This window comes from Hyaena hyaena, unplaced genomic scaffold, assembly GCF_003009895.1.
Source record: "Hyaena hyaena isolate Hyena2069 unplaced genomic scaffold, ASM300989v1 scaffold_780, whole genome shotgun sequence".
Lineage (NCBI taxonomy): Eukaryota > Metazoa > Chordata > Mammalia > Carnivora > Hyaenidae > Hyaena > Hyaena hyaena.
The window spans coordinates 199,984-220,382 of record NW_024081410.1 but is presented as its reverse complement, the minus strand read 5'-3'; the positions used below and the strand labels follow the sequence as shown (position 1 = coordinate 220,382).

Sequence of the window (20,399 nt, the reverse complement as noted above, 5' to 3'; positions counted from 1 at the left end):
ACCTCCCTGTAGTCAGTTTCACACAGGGGTCCCCACGGAGGCAGCAGCCCAGCACCTTCTCGGCCACCTGGTGAGCATGCGCAGGGAGCTGTCCAGAGGTCCAGATTTCGGGCCTGAGCAGTGGGGGTGAGAGCCCTCCCTGGGCGTTCGCTTTTGCCCTGGGGGTAGTGGCTGTTCTCTGTATCCGCTGTTATATTTTTTAAGTCCTCTTTAATTCTTACTAACATCCCCCCATTACTCTCATTTCCTGTTAATAATTCCCTATTCTTGGGGAACATTTCATGACATATAGAATTGTCAAATCACTGCTGTACACCTGAAACTAAGATGTCAACTATTAAAAAAACTCCTTCCAAAAAAACCATTCCAGTAAGATAGGTTTTGAAAATTAAAAAATAAAGTCTATTCTGTATAATAATAATAATTTGGGGTGCCTGGCTGGCTCAGTCAGTAGACTGCAATTCTTGATCTTGAGGTTCAAGTCCCATGTTGGGTGCAGAGATTACATAAAAATAAAAATCATAAAAATTATATAACAGTCCTTATTTTTTCTTCAAATTATTGTGTACTTTCGTTTATTTTGGACTCTGAATAATTTATCTCTTTACTACCAATTGTGACTCTCAGGAAGTCAATATTTCATTTGTAAAATAAAGATAAAAATCTCACTTCCTGGGGTGCAATGGCTGTTAAAAGCGATTCAAGTGTGTGTTTACTCCAACTCCATTTTGCAGGTTAAATCCTCCATCTTTGGAACTCCATAAATAACTCATACCCTGCTGGCTTTCTTATCTGTAAAATGAGGGAATGGTTGTGCTGGGAGCAGAACCCAGAGCCCAGATCCCATCATTTCCGAAGTAAAGCCTTTGCACTCCATTGCATTGCATGGGCTAAGATAGCACCACAAATGCACTCTCTTATCAGAGAACAAGGTCAGGGATGACTTTGGTGAAATATAAAAATTCCTAGGCTTAGAAATTAAAAAAAGAAAGAAAAACATTTTTTTGAAGATACACATTAAATCCACATTAAAGGACATGACGCATCATTTTATAAAACAGAAATTTAGTTTTCATTTGTTATTTATCTGACTTCTCACTGGTAAATTTATTATTTCAGCAAAACAATGCCATCAAAAAGGATCCATTTGGCATTACTCATCCTTTACGTATATTACTACTTTTTTAAGTTTATTTATTCATTTAGAGAGAGAAGAAAGAGCGTCTGCACATATACACAACACAGGAGGACAGAAAAAGAGGGAGAGAGAGAATCCTAAGCAGGATCTGTGTGTTGTCAGAGCAGAGCCGGGGCTCCATCTAATGACCATGAGATCATGACCTGAGCAAAAAACAAGAGTCGGGCACTTACCTGACTAAGCTACCCAGATGTCCGCATACATTATTAAACACTCAGTACAGGGGCGCCTGGGTGGCTCAGTCAGTTGATCATCCGACTTCTCAGGTCATGATCTCACTGTTGTGGGTTTGAGCCCGGTGTTGGGCTCTGTGCTGACAGCTCGGAGCCTGGAGCCTGCTTCGGATTCTGTGTTTCCCTCTCTCTCTGCCCCTTCCCTGCTTAGCTCTGTCTCTCTCAAAAAATGTTTAAAAACAAAAAAAAACAAAAAAAACCCCAAAACACTCAATACATTGGAGCACCTGGTGGCTCAGTTGGTTAAGCGTGTGACTCCAGCTCAAGTCATGATCTCACAGTTTGTGGGTTCAAGCCCCATGTTGGGCTCTGTGCTGACAGCTTGGAGCCTGGAACCTGCTTCAGATTCTGTGTCTCCCCCTTTCTTTCTGACCCTCCCCCAACTCACGATCTGTCTCCTCTTTCTCTCAAAAATAAATAAACTTAAAAATAAAGTAAAATAAAATTTACAAAACATTCAATATACTACTGGTCTAGATTTAAATATTCAGAACTATAAAAATAAAGCTTTGGGAAAATAATCTTAAGAATTTTAAGCACTGTGTTTTGGGACAGGGAGTTGTTTTAAGTAGGTTCCATGCCTAATGTGGGGGCTGAACTCACAACCCCAAGATCAAGAGTCTCGTTGTCTGTGGACTAAGCCAGCCACGCACCCCTCAAGCACTGTGCTTTGAAGCACAGACTACCATTAATAAGGACCAAGACTCTAAAGCACTACTATGATCTACGGGGCTGTCAGAAGATGTGGAGCTTATGAATCCTATTTTTTCTCTCTCAGAGCCAAAGACATGAGCCATGTGCCCAAACGAGATCATCTAAAACACAGTACAGGTTTTATAGCTCCCTGACATATGTAATCTCCTTCCATCCCCCAACTCTGAAAAAGAGAAAAATCTGGTTTGTTCCATGGAAAGTTCCATCTCAAAGAGAATAATCTCTAATAGAAAGTCATATCAATCAGGAATAATAATCTACATCCTATGCATGAAATAAACTAATTCCAATAGAAACAGTTTGAAACTGATCCTGTGTAAAAACAAACAAAATTGATTCTAAATTTACAATGTGAGTAGTTGCTAATGGTAACCAATTTTGCCAAGGTTAGTGAATTTAACCTTAATCTTAAAGGCATCATCTAAGTTAACCTATTTGGGAATCAGGACAAAAGACTGAGGTCACAATGAAGTATTAAATCTCTCAAAGTAGAGAAGAGAGTAATCTTGTCTGCTTTAGTGACTGATTTCCATCAATCACTAGAAAAAAAAATTTTTTTTAATCTTTGTTTATTTTTGAGAGAGAGAGAGAGACAGAGCGTGAGTGGGGGAGGAGCAGAGAGAGACGGAGGGAGATACAGAATCTGAAGCAAGGTCCAGGCTCTGGGGCTGTCAGCACAGAGCCCACGCAGGGCTCGAACTCATGGACCGTAAGATCATGACCTGAGCCAAAATCAGCACTTAACCAACTGAGCCACCCTGGCGCCCCATCAATCACTAGAAATTAAGGAACTATAATCACAGCGTATTACCTAGAGTAATTATAGATGTAAGCTATATAATATCAAATGTATTTCCTTCACTTGAATATGAACAATTTCGGTGCATAATTCACAAATTTACAGAAGTGAAAGCTGTTTTGAATCCTGACCATGTTTATGGACCTTACCACCATGCCCGGCACATACTGAGTGCTCAGAAGTCAATTCCCTGCATTTGAAAGGTTTTCTGGCTGGCAATATGCTGCAAAGCGAGCCCTCCCCACAGGCGCCCCACTAACCTTTCTCCTCTTGGATCCTATCTCCCATCACATAATCGTTACAGGTGCTTGGACATAAGTATAGGGCCTGCCGAAGCTCCAAGTTGAGAAACCACACTTGAAGAAACGTGTTGACGTAACAAGTCGCTCCAAGGTTAGTGAGGCCCACAAATGAGTTCTACAAAAATGCAAAATTTACAATCGTAGAGTCAAATTTCCCTTTACACACCAAAAATTATTTAAAAAGTAATTTTTTTAATGTTTTATTTCTGAGAGAGAGAGAGAGAGACAGCGTGAGCAGGGGAGGGTCAGAAAGCGAGGAAGACACAGAATCCGATGCAGGCTCCAGGCTCTGAGCTAACTATCAGCACAGAGCCCAACGTGGGGCTCAAACCCATAAACCATTGAGATCATGACCTGAGCTAAAGTCAGACACTTAACCGACTCAGCCACCTAGGCGCCCCCACACCAAAAATTATTAAGACCAACTATTTTTTTTTAAATTTCAGATTAAAAATTTGCTAAAACCACCCCAGTCAACATGGTATAACCACCATAAGGCTCTCTTGGCCAGGGTGAGGGCATAATTTCATGAAAGCCACGTCTGGGTTGGCTACAGGAGTGGAAAAGACTTAAGACAGCTCACCTCCAGTCTTTTGGTCTCCTCTGGCCACTTAATTCTAAAATTAAATGGTGGACTCAAGGACTGGTCCGTTCTGAACATGTGTACATAGGCTTTTCATTCGTTATATTCCTAAACTGTCAACATTTAGGGGTAAAACATCTAGGAAGTTAAACTTCCAGAAATCCTATAGATCTAGGAGGAGTGGAACAGGGGGAGTTGGTTACAATTTCTCCTAAGATTGAGAATATCTGAACTTACAAAGAATCAATCTTAACAAAGTTATCTACAGCTGACTACTTTGTGAACGCTGGGATTTATGGTTTAGAAAACATAAATATGTATTTAAAAAAAGTAAAATTATCTGTCATATGTGTAATCTCTACCACAACAAGCCCAAGAAAAACGAGGTAAAGTTAGGCAAGATTGTTCCCTTGATTTACCACTTCCATTAAAGAGACTTAAATATGAGTTTGAAATAAAATATGCAGCATTAAAGCAAACAGAATCAGCATTTAAACTAAAACCATCATTTAAAGACTCGCTGGATTACATGGCCACCTGTTTTAAAGTCTTACCAGTAAGAACTGTTGCAATTCAAGCAGTATGGGGTTTTAAGTTCTGTTAGGTATCTTAAAGCTGTATAGGCTCTGACAAAGTCCATAATAGTTTCCAATCATAGATGCAAAACATAACAAAAACCCAGAGGAATACCACATAGCAATCACTTAAAAAAGGCTTACCTTTTTTCTCCTCTCACAGTTGGGATCATCAATGTTATGGAAACTATTTTCATCTATTTCTCCTAACCAAATATGTTCACCAATCCCAACCAAGCAATTTGGATTTCCTTTGCAGTTTCGTCTTAAAAAAAAAAAAAAAAAAAAAAAAATTAACTAAAAAATATCACAGCTCCATATTAAATATGCAGATTAAAACTATAATGATATACAGTATTTCATCCATCTCTCATCTATAAAAATTAGGAAAAACTGAGAAGGTATAACCCCACACTCAATTTGTAAGGCTATGGGGAAACAGAACTCCTTTACTGCTGAGAATACAAGCTGGTAGTAGGACCCTGAGGGAGAGGAATTTTGCAATCTCTGACAAAACTACACAGACAGTTACCTTTTGAAGCTATTTTTTTTTTTTTTTAGCTATTTTGTAGTAATTCATTTCTAAGAATTCACATTGCAGATACAGCTCCAAAGTGCAAAAACAAAACAACAAAAACCAGCACAAACACCACCTCGGTGTTCATTATAGCACTGTGTAACTGTGAAATACTGGAAACCCAAATGGTCAAACACAGGGGATATGGTACATCTGCACAATGGAGTGCTGTTCAACTATGAAATGAAAAATGCATGACAAACCTCTGTGAACGGATGTGGAGTAATTTCCAGGATGTATCAGTTAAGTAAAGAAAGCAATGTGCCAAACAGTACCTATAATACACAATTTCTTGCATAAGAAAGATGGGGAAATAAGGAAATATATGTGTATGTATTTGAATAAAAATAAATACAAAAAAGATAAATCAGACACTAATAAAAGTGGATGCCTACTGAACATGAGTGGGTTTAGGGTAAAAAAATGGAGGGGTATGTGACACTCCTGAACATACCGTTCTATAATACACTACTGAATTGAGGGGCTGTGTGTGGGTTATACACACAAATCAGTAAGGATGGGGGAAACCCTAAATCCAACACAAACACATTCCAAATAAATAACATACCCACAATGAAGGGAAGGGTGAACTATCCCAAGTAACCTGAACAAGGTCATTAGCAAGCTCATTTAGTACTGTCTTCAGACTAAAGATAAAAGGAACAAATACCAAATCCTGAAGACTTCCTTTTCACAGAGGTGTTAACAATTCTAAAACTACTTTCCATATATTCTCTATTTGAATAAATAAGTAAATACACTAGGGATAAAAGAAATCAAGTTTTGGGAAGTTACAAATAAGAAAAGGGAGGAAGAATAAAATGAACCCTGCAGTACTGGATCAGGAGTAAGCGACCTAAGTCTAAACCTAAAGGAAGATAAGGGTTGCCAGATAAGCCACAGAACAGTAGTTATCTGAATTTCAGATAAATGACATGTTTAAATTAAAAAAAAATATCTGTTGTCCATCTGAAATGTAATTGGACAGGCAACTACATGGCCTTTAGTCAGCTAAGCTAGGTCCTGATTTCTAAGTATTCCCCACTAAGTATTCTCCAGGGCTCCTTGGAGAAATGGCTGATTCCATGTCTGGACAGAGCACAAGAAGAACACGGAACATCTTGCTGTGACCAAGAAGTAGGGATGTATTCCAAGAATGATGGAGGAAAGTGATTCATAAGACTGAGCCCCACATCCGGCATCCGTATTGGCAGCACAGAGCCTACATGGGATTCTCTCTCTGCCCCTCTCCCCATGTGTGTGCATGCACTCTCTCTCAAAATAAACAAACTTAAAAAAAAAAAAAAGTATAGGGGCGCCCGGGTGGCTTAGTCGGTTAAGCGTCCAACTTTCATTCAGGTCATGATCTCGTGGCTCGTGGGTTTGAGCCTCGCGTCGGGCTCTGTGCTGACTGCCAGCTCAGAGCCTGGAGCCTGTTTCAGTCTGTGAGTCCCTCTCTCTCTGACCCTCCCCTGCTCACACTGTCTCTCCCTCTCTCTCCTAGAAATAAATAAAACATTAAAAAAAAAAAAGTATAGTCTCTCCTTATCCCCCCAGATCTCCCCTTCACCGCATCTTATGCTCTCAACCTGGTCCACAGGTCTGGCTGCAGCCCAAAAATGACATAAAATAAGGTTTAACTTTGAAAAGACTTCCAAAACAGATGTGAGAAGTTGAAAGCAACTTGCATTATTTGGCCCTAGAGTGTTGGTATTGTTTTTTCTTTTGTATACATCTTCTTAAATTAATTGCTGTCTAAGTATTACTAAGTGTTCCATTGGCTAGAACACCATCAGTGTAGAGGAGATGAAGCAGTGAGGAGGCACCAGTCCCAGGCAGAACCCATGGCTTATGGGCCCCCTAGGGCCACACCTGCAGGTAAGAACTCAAAACACCAATGGCAGCTCTGCAGTACTAAAAGCAGTTAAGCTAACAGATTACAGCTTTCCCAAGAGGAGCTAAGCATTTCTCCACAAACCCAGTCTTGTGGGGGCTTTTCTGGGTTTGTGTGTGGTCTTGTTTGGAGAAGTGGAAAATCTACTTAAAAAGCATTATAAATAGTAAAAACATTTCTAATTACAAGCTCTTACTCCCAAGCCACGCTAAGCAGCAGAATGGAATACCAAAATCAGAGGCTAGAATCCCTACAGATGAACTCCTCCTCAATCTCCAATGCCCTGGAACTTCATTTTATCCATGGAGGAGGCCACAGGTGTCAAGTAGCATTAATCATCACGTGTGTACCAATTTTCTTATAGCAGAAAAATATTTCTACATACCTGTTTCTATCAAAGAAAAAGAGATCAAGAAAGCAGAGTATTTCGAGATACGAGACAGGCACACATGTTTACATGGAAAGACTTGTTTTACTACTGTGTAAATACCCTAGCCAGTTTGACCCATTTATACTCACTTGGCCCTAGAAAGCAGGACTTGCTAAAGCTGGCTTAGAAATCAAATAACTTTTTCAAGGTCACAAGTAGCCCTGATTTAATCTAAGGTGATGCCACTCATCTTCTCCGAAATATAAACTTCTACAAACCTTATAGCTAACTTTATCCTCTACCCACTCTTGGACAGATCTTCACAGAAATCCCTCCTTCTGCCTCCAGGGGGATCAGAAAACCAAATCACAAAAAGCCAACCTGAGAAACGGTCAACCTGGTTCTTCCCCTGGCTCTTCCCTAGTCTCCAATCTCCTTTACTTCTACATCAGTTGGCTTAAGAGTAGGTTTGTGGGGTACCTGGCTGGCTCAGTCGGTAGAGAATGAGATTCCTGATCTCAGGGTCATGAGTTCGGGCCCCAGGTTGGGTCTAAAGATTACTTAAAAAAAAAACAAAAAAAACACGGCATTTGTTTTGTGTGACTGATACCTATTACTGTATGTGCCATGTTTCTTCCTCTACCCCTGCCCTAGAAGGCCTTTTTTTTTGAGAACAAACTGTTCCTTGGGTCCTGTGTTTCTAGGGAAAGGACCTCAATGATCACCATTTTGATCTTGAACTTTCTAATTGATTCTAAAATTTTTCTTTCCAGCTTATCTCTGAACACAGACAAAAGGTCCCCTGATTCATGCCATCCTCCCCACCCCAACCAGTAAGAACTGCCCAGAGCCAGCGAGACCCCACCCATGAATGACAATGACCTTCACTATTTCACTGCATGTACCCACCAGTCTTTGCCTCACATTTTCCTTATATAAACCTGAAGTATTTTTGGCACTTGGGAGGCAGTCTTGGAGACGCCAGTCCAGGGTCTCAACAGAAATAAATTCCTTTCTTGTTTTACCAGCACTCGCGTCTCTGCCTTTGGAGTTTGTCAGCAGCAAGCAGGCAAATGTGGTCTGTGTGGGACCCCAGGGGGCCAGAGGCTCGGGCACCCTGGCTACACTAGTAAAGAGCTGGTGAGATGCAACTCCAATCCATCACTGAAACACAAAAATCTCACAAGAGATTTAAATGGGAAGTGAGGAACGGGGGTGGGGGGCGGGGAGAGCATTAGTCCCTCTGAGGTGGCAAAAGACACTTCTGGGTGGCATGGAACCTGGACATGCCACCAGCTTGGCTGTCTAGGAAGGAACCAACATGCGTTATCTGCCTGAGAAGCAAAAACAGGTGGTTCATAAAAAGGCTCCTTGGCCCAACTATATCCCTCTCTGCCTTATCTGTGATTTGTCCAAATTTCCCCAAATTAATAAAAAGAAACCCCCCCCAAGTTTCCGTCACCTGTGTCTAGGCGTGCTAACAAATATGAACTAAATAAATAAAGCTTTTCCTGTAATGACCAATCCAAAGGCCCCTTCAGTCTCTGACAGACCTAATTCCTAAACACGGTTTTGCCTCTCTTCCTCTAAACTTTCTTACAAGGCTAGTTAACAAACACAGGGGAAAATACTCAAATCCAGAGAAATGCAAACTTAAAACAGCCTTGAAAGATGTTTTCTCTTATCCAATTAGCAAAAACTTCCCAGTGGTGAACCAGTGTCAAGTGCAACGGGAGCTCAAACACAAACCTTTTGGGAAAACAACACCAACATTTTGTTTCAAGAATTTTACTGTTGTGCATAGGTCCACAGAATATGCAACAGCACTGTGGCAAGGAACCATAATGATGAATCCCAATAGGTACTTTCTCCAGAACTGCGTGATAGAAGGACACCAAGTGGCTGAAGTGGTAGACAGGGGACAGGTTCCAAAATGTTTGGTCTGACACGCTAAGCAGCTGTGACAGGACTTGCTGTGATTTTAAGCCAGGAGAACACCTTGGCAGCAGTCCTAAACCAGTTTAGTGGCAACAGGAAAGAAGGAAAGCTGGCTTCAAGTTTATCAATGCAAGGGAATCAACAGGACTCGGTAGGCCACGTAGACGGTGGGGGTAAGAAGGGAACGGAGATGTCTGCAAATCTGTCAAGAAAGGAAAACAATTTTCCACAAATCAAAACCTGTTTGGCTGCGGAGTGGAAAAACAACAGACTACATATGACTTAAGTTCCTTCCATACTGGCCACAGGGAAGAGATGACGTTTTAGCTGTTCCAACAGATCTCCAAGGATCTGCCATTTAAGAGTATCTTCCAACACAATGAGCAAAAATTCAAAGCCAATGATTTCATAGTTGCTATACACTTGGAAGAAAATTAATTACGTGAGTGGGAAAGGGGGTGGAGCTCTCACTCCCTCTGAATGGTCATTAAAAGAATTATTGCTTTGTTTTTCATTATCTTTGCTTCTTAGCTCTAAGGACATCATGTCACACAGATAGCCCAGGCAGAAATCAATGAAGGACAGACCGCATGCCAACTTTCCTGCTCCTAGGGAAAATCTGACTACACTGAAGCTTTACCTAATGCAGCACCAACTTTTTGAAAAGCAACTTGAATATACGTGTATTATGTTTATATATATTATACGAAGACTTACTGGTCTTTCATACTTTGACTCAGAACCACCAGAAAGTATCCTAAGCACACAGATGTCAATAAATACTTTCAAAGATTATCATCATTACTTAGAAACAAGCTACCTGCCCAACCACAGGGACAATGTTTAACTGTGGTACAGTGACATGGAGTATTATGCAGCCATTAAAACTCTTTTCAAATACTTTAATGACATGTGACCAGGCTCAAACAGAATTTTAAATAAACAGGATGCAAAGTTATCCATTATAACTCTAATTTTTCTTTTTAAGTTTATTTACTTTTGAGGAGAGAGGGTAAGCAGGGGAGGGGCAGAAAGAGAGGGAGACAAGAATCTCAAGCAGGCTCCTTACTATCAACACAGAGCCTAATGCAGGGATCAAACTCTAGAACCAGGAGATCACAACCTTAGCCGAAATCAAGACTAAACCACCTAGATGCTCCATTCTGACTCTCATTTTTTCTAATGGGGTGATGTTCCTTATATATTTTTCACAAAGGAAAGCTTCTGAAAAGTGAAGAAATCACAAGGAAAATTAGAAAATACTCTGAATTGAATAAAACATACCAGAAGTTGTGAGATGCAGCTAAATTAGTGCTTAGAGGGGAATTTATAGAATTAAATGTTTATACACACACACACACACGTACATTAAAAAAAAAAAAGCCTCATGGTGCCTGCTATCAACACTGCTATGAATCAATACATGTCCACCAGACCACTAGACCTATCACAACACACACATACAGTAAACAGTATCATTTTATGTAACCTAAACCTAGCATCTTGTAAAAGCAACTAGACTTCAAAGGGTGACACTTTCTGTCACACAGAGATGCCCAGATAATTACAGGACCTGAGGATACTGAAAGGAATGACAAAGTGCTAGGCATCAAAGAAGGGCTCTTGGCCCATGGGGTGACAGGCAAGTAAAAGGCTAACTACAGAGACATAAACGCAGTGGTGGCATGAAGTACAGACTCTAGACTCCACTGCCAAGATCTCGCAGGAAGGGAGGCACAGTGCTAAGGAGGTGAAAGTTTCCAAGGGTGCTCTGGAACTCACTCCACAGGAGAAGACAACCCCAGAGTATTCCAGGCAAAGGAGAGCAAATGGAGACAGAAGGCTGGAGAAGCAAGCAGGAGGAAATTAACGCCCCCACCCCTGCCATGCTACTGAGAAGAGGAAGGCTTCCAGCTCAGCACAGCTGGACGCTTTGCAGGGAGAAGGCTGAAGGCTGAAAGGCAATGAAGCTGCAGAGAAGTCAGGGGCTACATCAGAAAACAGAACAGATAAGACCTTGGACTTCACCCAAGCAGGAAAGAAAGAAAAGAAAGAAAAGAAAGAAAGGAAAGAAAGGAAAGAAAGGAAAGAAAGGAAAGAAAGGAAAGAAAGGAAAGAAAGAAAAGAAANAAAGAAAGAAAAGAAAGAAAGGAAAGAAAGGAAAGAAAGGAAAGAAAGGAAAGAAAGGAAAGAAAGGAAAGAAAGAAAAGAAAGAAAAGAAAGAAAAGAAAGAAAAGAAAGAAAGAAAGAAAGAAAAAGCCAGTATAAGGTTTTTAAAAGGAAAATAATCAGATTTGCACTTTAGAAAGATCCTCTAATTATGCTTCCCTACCAAAGTGGCTTATAAGAATCACCTGAAGATTCCACAAGTTTTGCTTTTTCAATAAATGCCATTCTTATAAAGCTCCTCCTGCTTCTTCCCAGAGCCCGCTTCAGATCCTCTGTCCCTCTCCCTGTCCCTCTCCCACTTGCACTCTCTCAAAAATACATATTTTTTAAAAAAATCTTTTCTTAGGAAAGGGTGGAAATCACAAAAAATAGATGCTTTGAAAATACACCTAGAAATTCATAAACTGTTTGTTCATCCAACAACCTGATTTCATCTGAAATTCTGAATTCTGACCAAAAGGATCCAAAAGAACACCAGCACATAGCTGAGGGGACAGACAAGGCATCGGGATCCTGGCTAACCATGTTTCACAATGCGCAGTTACCAGTCCGAGGCAGGGTGACCAGCCCTGGGGCAGTAGCTTTCTTCTTTGAGGGGATTCCAAGGTCAGGAGATCTTTCATCCCTCTCAGACCCAACCTGCTCTGAAACACTGACAGTGTTAAAATGAGTACTGCCATCTAAAGTCTTCCATTTCTCAGGGCAGGTTAAAAAAAAAAAAAAAAAAGATCCCAAAAGCAAATTAACTATTAAAACAATGTTAGGGGCACGTGGGTGGCTCTCGGGTTGACTGTCCGAGTTTGGCTCAGTTCATGATCTCACAGTTCATGGGTTTGAGCCCCACATCGAGCTCTGTGCTGACAGCTCAGAGCCTGGAGCCTGCTTCAGGTTCTGTGTCACCCTCCCTCTCTACCTCTCCCTTGCTGGCACTCTGTCTCGTTCTTAAAAATGAACATTAAAAAATTCTTTTAATAAACATTAAAATAAAATGAATGTTATATCTTGAAATATTGTTAGTAACAGCAAAAGACTGAAAACAAGCCCAGTATCAATTTACAGGGAACTGGCTAAATAACCTATGTAACCCTACATAAAGAGAAATGGATGCAAATATCCAAAAACTATACAAGAAAGCTAATAGAAAATTTTTATTTACAAGCTGTAAATGATCCATCAATAGAATAAACAAATTAGGGTATTCAGACCACAGACTACTACTCTGTCTGCCTCCCCCCAAAAACTTGATACGAGCTACTTGGAAGATTCTCAATGGCATGATGTTGAGCAAAAGAATCCAGGCACAAAAAAGTAATGGAGCTGTTAACAGTCCAACATAAAGTTCAAGAATAGAGAAAGCTAATCTATGTAGAAAGAAATCAGAATAGTGGTTACCTATAGGGAGATAGGAACTAAGTGGAAGACGGTATGAAGGAACTTTCTGGGATGATGGAAATGTTCTCTATATTGACTGCGGTAGTGATTGCATATAAAAAATTAGTGAACTCCCTTCCCAAAAATTAACTCAAAATGGATCACAGACCTAAATATGAGACAACACAGAACAATAAAACTCCTCGGAGATAACTAAGGAGAAAAATCTAGATGACCTTGGGTTTGGTGAGGACTTTTTAGATACAACACTCCACAATCCATGAAGATAAGAATTGATAAGCTTACCAACTTGACAATAAACTATTTGTAAGAAAATAAATAAATAAAATAAAATAAAGTAAAAAAAAAGAATTAATAAACTGACTTCACTAAAATTAAAATTTCTGCTATGAAAGACACTGCAAAGAGAATAAAAAGACAAGCCTCAGACTGGGAGAAAAATATTTGCAGAAGACATTTGATAAAGGGCTGTCTTTTAAAATATAAAAAGAGGGGCGCCTGGATGTCTCAGTCAGTTTAGCGTCTGACTTTGGCTCAGGTCATGATCTCATGGGTTTGTGAGTTCAAACTCTGTACTGGGCTCAGCACTGGCAGCTCAGAGCCTCACTGGGGTCCTCACTTTCTCCTCGCTCTCTGACCCTCCCAACTTGTGCTTTCTCTCTGAAAATAAAAACTTTAAAAAATAAAATATATAAAGAACTCTTTTTTCCCCCAGTTTATTTATTGAGAGAGAGAGAGAAAGGAGAGACAGAATCCCAAGCGCCCGAACCCATGAACCGCAAGATCATGACCTGAAGTCAGAGGCTTAACAGACTGAGACACTCAGGCACTCCTTCAGAGAACTTTTAAACTCAAAAACAAGAAAAACCAACCCATTCTTAAATTTTTAAAAAATTTTTAAAAATGTTTATTTATTTTTGAGAGAAGAGACAGAACATGAGAGGGGGAGGGGCAAAGAGAGAGGGAGACACAGAATCTGAAGCAGGCTGCAGGCTCCAGGATCTGAGATATCAGCACAGAGCCCGATGCGGGGCTTGAACCCATGAACCATGAGATCATGGCCTGAGCCATGCTTAACCGACTGAGCCACCCGGGCGCCCCACCTCATTTTTTTATTTTTTATTTTTTTAATTTTTTTGTTATAGTTTTTTTTTTTTTTTTTCTAGGAGAGAGAGACAGCGTGAACAGGGGAGGGTCAGAGAGAGAGGGAGTCACAGACTCTGAAACAGGCTCCAGGCTCCGAGCTGGCAGTCAGCACAGAGCCCGACGCGGGGCTCGAACCCACGAACCGCGAGATCATGACCTAAGCGAAAGTCGGACGCTTAACCGACTAAGCCACCCAGACGCCCCTCCACCTCATTTTTTTAAAATGGGTCAAAGACCTTAACAGACCATCACCAAAGATATGAACATATGAAAAGATGCTCCACATCATATGTCATCAGGGAAATGCAAATTAAAAGCACAGTGAAATACCTCTGCACACTTATTAGAATAACCAAAACCCAGAACTCTGATAATACCAAATGCCGGTGATGCTGTGGAGCAATAGCAAGGGTCCTCACTGGTGGGAATTCAAAATGGTACAACCACTTTGGAAGACAGTCTGGTTTTTGTTTTGTTTTACAAACTTAAACATACTCTTTTTTCTTTTTTAATGTTTTATTTATTTCTAGAAGAGAGAGAGAGACAGCGTGAGCAGGGGAGGGTCAGAGAGAGAGGGAGTGACAGACTCCGAAACAGGCTCCAGGCACTGAGCTGGCTGTCAGCACAGAGCCCGACGCGAGGCTCAAACCCACGAACCGCGAGATCATGACCTAAGCGAAAGTCGGACGCTTAACCGACTAAGCCACCCAGGTGCCCCAAACATACTCTTATACCATACAACAGTCATGCTCATTGGGCTCCTAGGCATGTAACCAAAGGAGATGAAAACACGTCCACACAAAAGCCTGCACACAAATGTTTATGAAGTAGCTATGCACTTAATTCCCAAAACCTGGAAGCAACTAAGAAGTCCTAAAGTAGGTAATAAATAGGTGATAAAAGATAAGTAGGGGATAAAGAATGGATAAACCATACGTGGTATATCCAAACAATGAAATATAAATCACTCCATATGATACTATAATGGTGGATGTCATTATACATTTGTCCAAACCCACAAAATGCAAACTCTAAAGTAAACTATAAACATTATGAACCTATTCAACCCATAGGTGACAGCGATTAAGGAGTACACTTGCTTCACTATATTATACACCTGAAACTAATATTACACTAAATGGAATTTAAAACAAAACTTAAAAAAAAAAGAAAGAAAGAAAAATGGGCACCAGACTGGTCACTGGATTATTAGCATGTTGACTCTTGATCTTGGGGTCATGAGTTCAACCCCTACTTTGAGCACAGAAATTACAGTAAATAAATAATAACTGCTGGGAGAAAAAAACCCATTACCCTAAAAATTAAAAACAAAACAAAAAAGGGGCACCGGGTGGTTCAGTCGGTTAAGCGTCCAACTTCAGCTCAGGTCATGATCTTACGGTTCCTGGGTTCGAGCCCTGCGTCCAGCTCTGTGCTGACAGCTAGCTCAGATCCTGGAGCCTGTCTTCAGATTCTGTGTCTCCCTCTCTCTCTGACCCTCCCCTGTTCATGCAGTCTCTCTCTCTCTCAGAAATAAATAAAAAACATTTTTAAAAAGTTAAAAAAAAAAAGAAAGAAAAGGGGCACCTGGAGGCTCAGTTGGTTAAGCATCTGACTTCAGCTCAGGTCATGATCTCACACCTTGTAGGTAGGTCTGAGCCCTACGTTGGGCTCTGTGCTGACAGCTCAGAGCCTAGAGCCTGTTTCAAATTCTAGGTCTCCTTCTCTCTCTGCCCCTCCCCAGCTGGCGCTCGCTCACTTGCTCTCTCTCAAAAACAAGTAACATTCAAAAAAAATTTTTTTAAAGAATAAAAAATAGAAGTTGTTTTTACAGAGGATGTGATAGGGATGGGAAGAGCAGTGGCAATACACATTCTCAATGCATATACTTTTAAAAAATAATTTTTTTGTGTGTGTATATATATATACACATACACACACATATACAAATAAAAACAAAAATCATATCCCTATTTAAAATGCATAACTATCAACTATTCACCCTTAACTATTTAAATTTTTTATTGAAAAGGAGATTTGTTTTTTTTTAATGTTTTATTTATTTCTAGGAGAGAGAGAGAGAGAGAGAGAGAGTGTGAGCAGGGGAGGGTCAGAGAGAGAGGGAGTCACAGACTCTGAAACAGACTCTGGGCTGGCAGTCAGCACAGAGCCTGACGCGGGACGCAGGGCTCGAACCCACGAACCGCGAGATCATGACCTAAGCGAAAGTCGGACACTTAACCGACTAAGCCACCCAGGTGCCTCGAAAAGGAAATTTGTTTAAGTTACTAAAGCACCTATTTTCCTGAAGAAGTGAACATAAAGGAGAAACAAAATAATCTGAACTCTACATTCTATTCATTGAAAATTTTAGTATTTTTCTTCATGACTTCATTATATCAAGGTCTCAGGTCGTAGATATGAAAGATATAATCAGAAATAAAAACAAAACAGCCATGAACAGGTCCCTTAACACCTATGCCCCCTTCCTTTCTCCTAGCATTTTTGTACAAAGAGAAGTTTTATGCAAAAGTATGAGAAGCAGCTGACAAAGTAAGATTAAACACCAAACTTATGTTAATCTTTTTAAAAAATTTTTTTCAATGTTTTATTTTTGAGAGAGAGAGAGACAGAGACAGAGACAGCATGAACAGGGGAGGGTCAGAGAGAGGGAGACACAGAATCTGAAGACAGGCTCCAGGCTCTGAGCTAGCTGTCGGCACAGAGCCCGACGTGGGGCTCGAACCCACGAACCGTGAGATCACCTGAGCAGAAGTCAGATGCTTAACCAACTGAGCCACCCAGGTGCCCCATACACTAAACTTATGTTAAATATCATGGATGGAAGGAAGGCAACCTAAAGTGTTGTCAATCCTTTAGTTTAATGGATGTTTTTTAAAATGTTAAGTATCTTTTTAAGCTTAAGAATCCAACTAACCTTTGAGGCTCTGCCACCTAGCAAAAGTGAAATATCTTCCTTTTTCCAAACCTCAAAAGTTATGCCCCATTAAATCTGGATTCATAAACTCCCACTCATAAAAATGATCAATATACCCCACACTCTTGTAATTAGCATATTAAATCACTTGGCCTGAAATTCAAACTTCTATTAGAGAAAGGGATTAGCCAAGCAAAAAGGATTTTAAAGGTGAGCCTACTGGGAAATACCGTGAATCTACTTTCTAATAGGATATCCACCAAATTGGTATTAAAGGAAGAATGTTGGGAGGGAGGAGTGAGGTGCTAACTCACAAACCAAAAGTCTTTCCCTGTGTGGATAGGCTTATTTAATCATTACAACTTGGAATTTTTTTTTTCTTTTTACCTCCAACAGTGGGACTCAGTTCTCCGAGGAGGAGGATTTGAAACATTTCTCAAGCTTTATACAATTTGGGAAATAATGGCTTCATGCCTGGAAAAAAAAAAATACCTTCCAACTTCACCGATAACCAAAAGATACCATCATTCACTTATAAAATTGGCAAAAGTTTTTGAAATTTCATACTCAGTGATGTCAAGGACACAGACAGGGATTTCGCGGACTGTATGGCTGGTGGGAGCAAATGTCACAATAATAATGTATATCAAAAGCCTTAAGAATGTTCATATAATGTTTACAATTTTTTTCTAAGAAAACAATCAAAAAGGTAGATAATATTTATTTATAAGGATGCTCAGAAACAGCTTAACAAGGGACGCCTGGGTGGCTCAGTTGGTTAAGTGTCCGACTTCAGCTCAGGTCATGATCTCGCAGTTCGTGGGTTCAAGCCCTGCATCAGGCTCTGTGCTGACAGCTCAGAGGCTGGAGCCTGCTTCAGATTCTGTGTCTCCCTCTCTCTCTGCCCCTCCCCCACTCATCCTCTGTCTCTGTCTCAAAAATAAATAAACTATAAAAAAAAAGAGCTTAACAAAAAAAAATTTAACAAAAGAAGCGGGGGGGGGGCGGGGGCAGGGCAGAAAAAGGCAGACAGGCAGACAAATACCAACAGGAAAATAGTTCAATACTTTGGGGGCATGTAAAATGTGATATGATGCAGTGATCAAAAATTACTACTTTTATAAACTCTGTAATGTCCAGGGGACACATTCTTAAGTACTAACTTTAAAAATACCTTTTCGAGGGGCACCTGGGTGGCTTAGTCGGTTAAGCGTCCGACTTTCGCTTAGGTCATGATCTCGCGGTTCATGGGTTCGAGCCCCGCGTCGGGCTCTGTGCTGACTGCCAGCTCAGAGCCTGGAGCCTATTTCGGAGTCTGTGATTCCCTCTCTCTCTGACCCTCCCCTGCTCACGCTGTCTCTCTCTCTCTCTCCTAGAAATAAATAAAACATTAAAAAAAAATTAAAAAAGAAAAAAAACCTTTTCGGGGCATCTGGGTGGCTCAGTTGGTTAAGCATCTGACTTCACCTCAGGTCGTGATCTCACAGTTCTTGAGTTCAAGCCCCGTGCTGGGCTCTGGGCTGACAGCTAGCTCAGAGCCTGGAGCCTGTCTTCAGATTCTGTATCTCCCTCTCTCTCTGACCCTCCCTTGCTGAAACTGTCTCTCTCTCTCAGAAATAAAAAAACATTAAACAAAATTAAAAAACAAAACAAAAATGCCTTTTCAAAATGCACATACAAATGAAGGTATTGTTTTTATGTGCATGTAAAAAAATCAGGAGGAATTATATGAAAATATTACAACCTGTTCTTTGAGGAGTGGCGCTTTTTTTTTTATGACATCATCAAGTCAGCAGTGAGCTCAGACTCCTTAGAAGTCTAATGTCACTATATTATATTTTAGCTCATCGGGATTCAAACTGGAGTGCACCTCAGTGAATATATAATAGAGCCACAAGAAAAGCATCTTCTGCCATCTTGGAATCTAAATTTCAATTAGTTTTATTAAACAAGATTAAAAGGTTTTTTTTTAAATATTACACAGAAAACAAAATAATTTTAGATCAAATAGTTTTTTCTTTTATTCATTCCTTTTTAAGACCGTCCCAAATATAAGATTAACTTTTTCTTAATAATTACATCATTACCTTGGAAGCCAAGAGAAAGACATGAGGTACAGAGGATTTGTAAAAGAAAGCCTGGTTAATTTTAATTTTTTCCCGTACGTATGTCCTCTCTCTCCCTCTCCCTCTCTCTCTCTCCCTCTTTCTCTCAGAACCCTTTTTCTATCAAAGATATTTACCACTAGCAGTCATTCAATCCTCTTCTACAGTGCTAAGGTTACAAAAACAGGAAACCCTTAAATTCTTCCAGGCCCTTACTTCCCAAATCACAGAAATAAGTTATCAGTGCCATGTGGACCTAGAACTCATCTTGAAAGATAATATATATAGAGCTTGTAGAGGATAGTAAGGATAATACCTTTAAGACCTGTGGGAAGGTAAAGAGTTCTTAAACAAGATACACACAAAAAGGTAACACCCATTAAGAAAATACTGATAACCTGGACTATACTGAAATTAGTACTTCTGTTCATTAAAAAAAAAATGCTATTGACAGTAAAAACAAAAAAAAGTAGCGGCACCATGGTGGGTCAGTCAGTAGAGCGTGTGACTCTTGATCTCAGGGTTGTAAGTTCAAGCCCCAGATTGGGTACAGAGATTGCATAAAAATAAAATCTTTAAATTAAAAAAAAAAAAAGTAGGGGCACCTGGGTGGCTCAGTCGATTGAGCATCCAATGTCAGCTCAAGTCATATCTCAGGGTTCTTGGGTTCAAGCCTCACGTTGGGCTTTGCACTGTCAAAGGCAGGGAGCCTGCTCTGGATTCTGTCTCCCTCTCTCTCTGCTCCTCCCCAGCTCATGCTTGCTTGCCCTCAAAAATAAACATTAAAAAAAAAAAAGATGAGATTTTTTAATAAAGAGTAAAAAGGCAAGAGTAGAAGATTTTTGCTATATATTCAACAAGGTTTCTTTTAAAGTTTAAGCAATTTCTACACCCAACACGGGACTCGAACTCTGGACCCTGAGATCAAGAGTCAATGCTCCTCTGAGCCAGCCAGACACCCCATCAAAGCTTTATTTTATCCAAAATAAAGAACTACAGATCAACACAATAACCAAATAGAAAAATGTGGCCTGGGGTGCCTGACTGGCTCAGTCAAAAGGCTATGCAACTCCATTTCAGAGTTGTAAATTTGAGCCCCAAGTTGGGGGTAAAGATTATCTAAAAATAGAATCTTTAGGGCGCCTGGGTGGCTTAGCCGGTCAGTCTTGCCAACTCTCTCCCTCTCACAAAATAAACATTAAAAAAATTTTTTTTTAAATATTTATTCTTGAAAGAGAGAGAGAGAGAGAGAGAGAGAGAGACAAAGCATGAGCAGGGGAGGGGCAGAGAAGAGAGGGAGACACAGAATCCGAAGCAGGCTCCAGGCTCTAAGCTGTCAGCATAGAACCCAATGTAGGGCTCGAACTCACAGACCAAGAGATTATGACCAGAGCTGAAATTGGATGCTTAACCAACTGAGCCACTCAGGCACCCCAAAAATAAACAAAGTTTAAAAAAATAAAATA

The 20,399-nt window shown here is 40.3% G+C and overlaps 1 protein-coding gene and 1 non-coding gene across 7 annotated transcripts in view; both read right to left on the bottom strand.

Moving 5' to 3' along the window:
* The window catches only part of USP48 (ubiquitin specific peptidase 48), an 87,933-nt gene that overhangs the window by 58,522 nt on the left and 9,012 nt on the right, over positions 1-20,399 (bottom strand). For 5 of the 6 annotated variants that reach the window (XM_039218748.1, XM_039218744.1, XM_039218743.1 and 2 more), the window contains exons 2-3: positions 4,549-4,669; positions 3,205-3,361 (exon numbers count right to left, since the gene is read on the bottom strand). In XM_039218748.1, the coding sequence (XP_039074679.1) occupies positions 3,205-3,361; positions 4,549-4,669 (278 nt within the window). Of the gene's footprint in view, positions 1-3,204; positions 3,364-4,548; positions 4,670-20,399 lie in introns of those variants that run through there. The other variant, XM_039218747.1, reaches the window with a different exon arrangement.
* TRNAR-UCU lies at positions 16,616-16,697 on the bottom strand. Its single transcript has one exon. It is a non-coding gene; the product is annotated as a tRNA-Arg (tRNA).